General features: G+C 42.9%; 1 protein-coding gene across 1 annotated transcript in view; it reads left to right on the plus strand.

Moving 5' to 3' along the window:
• Positions 1 to 1,924, plus strand: part of LOC145402154 (uncharacterized) — a 3,772-nt gene extending 1,848 nt beyond the window's left edge. Inside the window, exons 3-5 of the mRNA XM_080274275.1 lie at positions 91 to 304; positions 719 to 904; positions 1,766 to 1,924. Of these exons, the coding sequence (XP_080130401.1) occupies positions 91 to 304; positions 719 to 904; positions 1,766 to 1,917 (552 nt within the window). The 3' untranslated portion in view covers positions 1,918 to 1,924. The remainder of the gene's footprint in view (positions 1 to 90; positions 305 to 718; positions 905 to 1,765) is intronic.
• Positions 1,925 to 2,500: the final 576 nt, after the last annotated feature.

Consider the following 2,500-nt stretch of genomic DNA (forward strand, 5'->3'; position numbering starts at 1 on the left):
CCAACCAGTCACACCCCCACACCCTCTCACTCACTCCCACACACTTTCCCACGTACTTTCTCACTTTCTCACTCACTCTATCTCCCACAGAGCGTAATGATCTACCAACCAGACGACGATAAGGCCCAGGTATCCGGATCATGCGACAGAACTGGGCAAGAGGCAGGGATCGACGTGTCTTGGCCGAATTACATGCTGGGTCTGCGATTTGGCCAGGATGATATCAAGGACTCGTGGTTCGTGTCGCAGTTCACGCTGACCTACGACACGGCTGACCAGATGTTCGAAAACCCCGCTGCAGGTAGTGATAGATAGATAGATAGGTAGAGAGAGAGAGAGAGAGAGAGAGAGAGAGAGAGAGAGAGAGAGAGGGAGAGGGAGGGAGGGAGAGAAAGGGAAAGTGTGTGTGTGTGTGTGTGTGTGTTTATATTTCTTTCTCTGTCTGTCTTCTCTTCGCGGGTCTCTACCATCATCAGTCAATCTAGCCTTATAATAAGTTAATGCTATGTTATCCATTCAACTATCTATCCATCTATCTATCTATCTATCCGCCTATCCATCTATCTATCTATCTGTTGGCAGCACTAGTAAAGGTCATGGTATGTCTTTCTATCTATATATGTATCCATCTATATCTCATCCATCCATCTATCTATCCATCTACCCACCTATCTATCTATCTATCCGCCTATCCATCTATCTCTCTATCTATCGGCAGGGCTGGGCAAGATCACGGTGGCCAGTAAGGACGGCCGCAAGTACTGGCAGACAAGCAATTCCAAGTCGTTCCGGTGCCTCCTCCTCCACGACATCCAGCTCTCCGACGCGCTCAACAACACCGCCACGCTCCACTTTGACGAGGTGCGGGTCCAGGCCTTCTGCCAGGACAACGTATTCCGGCGGCGTAAGTCCTTAACACCTTTCCCGTTGCGACTCATTCTAGGGATTTTTCGTGGGGCTCCCCTGGTGTGTTCAATTTATAACATCCAAATTATGATTTTTTTTTTTTATTCGTATCTACAGCTGTAAACTCCTTAGTAACTTCTTGATAGCGAATTATTCTTGGTATTATTCATTAAGATATCCTGTCATGTTCATTTTATCTTTCGAATCATCTAGCATTTCTCTCTCTCTCTCTCTCTCTCTCTCTCTCTCTCTCTCTCTCTCTCTCTCTCTCTCTCTCTCTCTCTCTCTCTCTCTCTCCAAATCACTCCTAATGTACTCTGACATGTATCTCTCTCTCTCTCTCTCTCTCTCTCTCTCTCTCTCTCTCTCTCTCTCTCTCACACACACACACACACACACACACACACACACACACACACACACACATAATGTACCCTGACACAGGAATATTGCCTCAGTTTTAAGACGAATAATCCTGAAACTTAAACACATTATTCTGAAAAACTGCTTGATTTACTGATGGGTTTCCAAAATTATCGTTCACTGTACCGTAATATATCGTTCTGGATCGATATCTTTTTAATACCGGCGTGACCTTATTTACTTCCTTCCAGTGCAGTTTAATATTATTGTTGTTATTATTATTATTATTATTATTATTATTATTATTATTATTATCATCATCATTACGTAATTACGACCACCCACCACCACTACTACTACTACTACTACTACCACAACTACTACTACTACTGCCACTACTACTACTACTACTACTACTACTACTATTACTACTACTATAACCTGTCAAATTCTTCACCCTAATCGCCACCACTGATGCAAACCTCTTTCCCGGCAGCCAAACACTGCATCCACCGGGTCCACCGTGACGAGATGGTGCCCGTGACGGTGGGCGGGGTACTGGCTGGGTCCACGCTGCTCACCATCATGTTCTACGGCCTCTTCCGCTACTTTAAAGTGAAGAAGGTGCAGTACGACACCATGCAGTGAGTCGGAGGCCGAGGAAGCATAAGTGGGAGTGGCCTATTTCGTTGATGCTTCCTATAATCAACAGTGACCTTCATCCTATCAACAGATTATGATTGATTATATATTTGAATCTGGACATATTCTAGGCAGCCTGTTCCTTGCCATAGATGAATATACGAAATTTTAAAAAGACGCCGCGAATCTTAAAGCGACCAACAGCATTTCAAGTCATCAAAAACATAAATATCAACACTGGCCTTCATCCTATCAATAGATTATGATTGATTTATTATATATCTGAGTCTGGACAAGCTTTAGGTAACCCGTTTCCTGTGATTGAGAAAAATATGCGAGATTTTATAGCGAAACGAATGCAACTCAACCGACAACACACTTCAAAATTACACACCGTTATTTTCAATCGTGTTACCAGTAGCTATCGATCACTTTACCTAAAATATTCGTTAAAAATCCATAGGTCTTTGAAAAATACTTGAACGTATATGAAAATTGGGCCAAGAATTCTGGAAATATTTTGTTCCTCTACTCCTTTCACTTTAACTTGGCCTAAAATTGACAGCTTCCTATATATACACAAGAACAC

The sequence above is a fragment of the Coenobita brevimanus genome, chromosome 57 (genome assembly GCF_032717465.1).
Source record: "Coenobita brevimanus isolate Jiangsu-jjx chromosome 57, ASM3271746v2, whole genome shotgun sequence".
Lineage (NCBI taxonomy): Eukaryota > Metazoa > Arthropoda > Malacostraca > Decapoda > Coenobitidae > Coenobita > Coenobita brevimanus.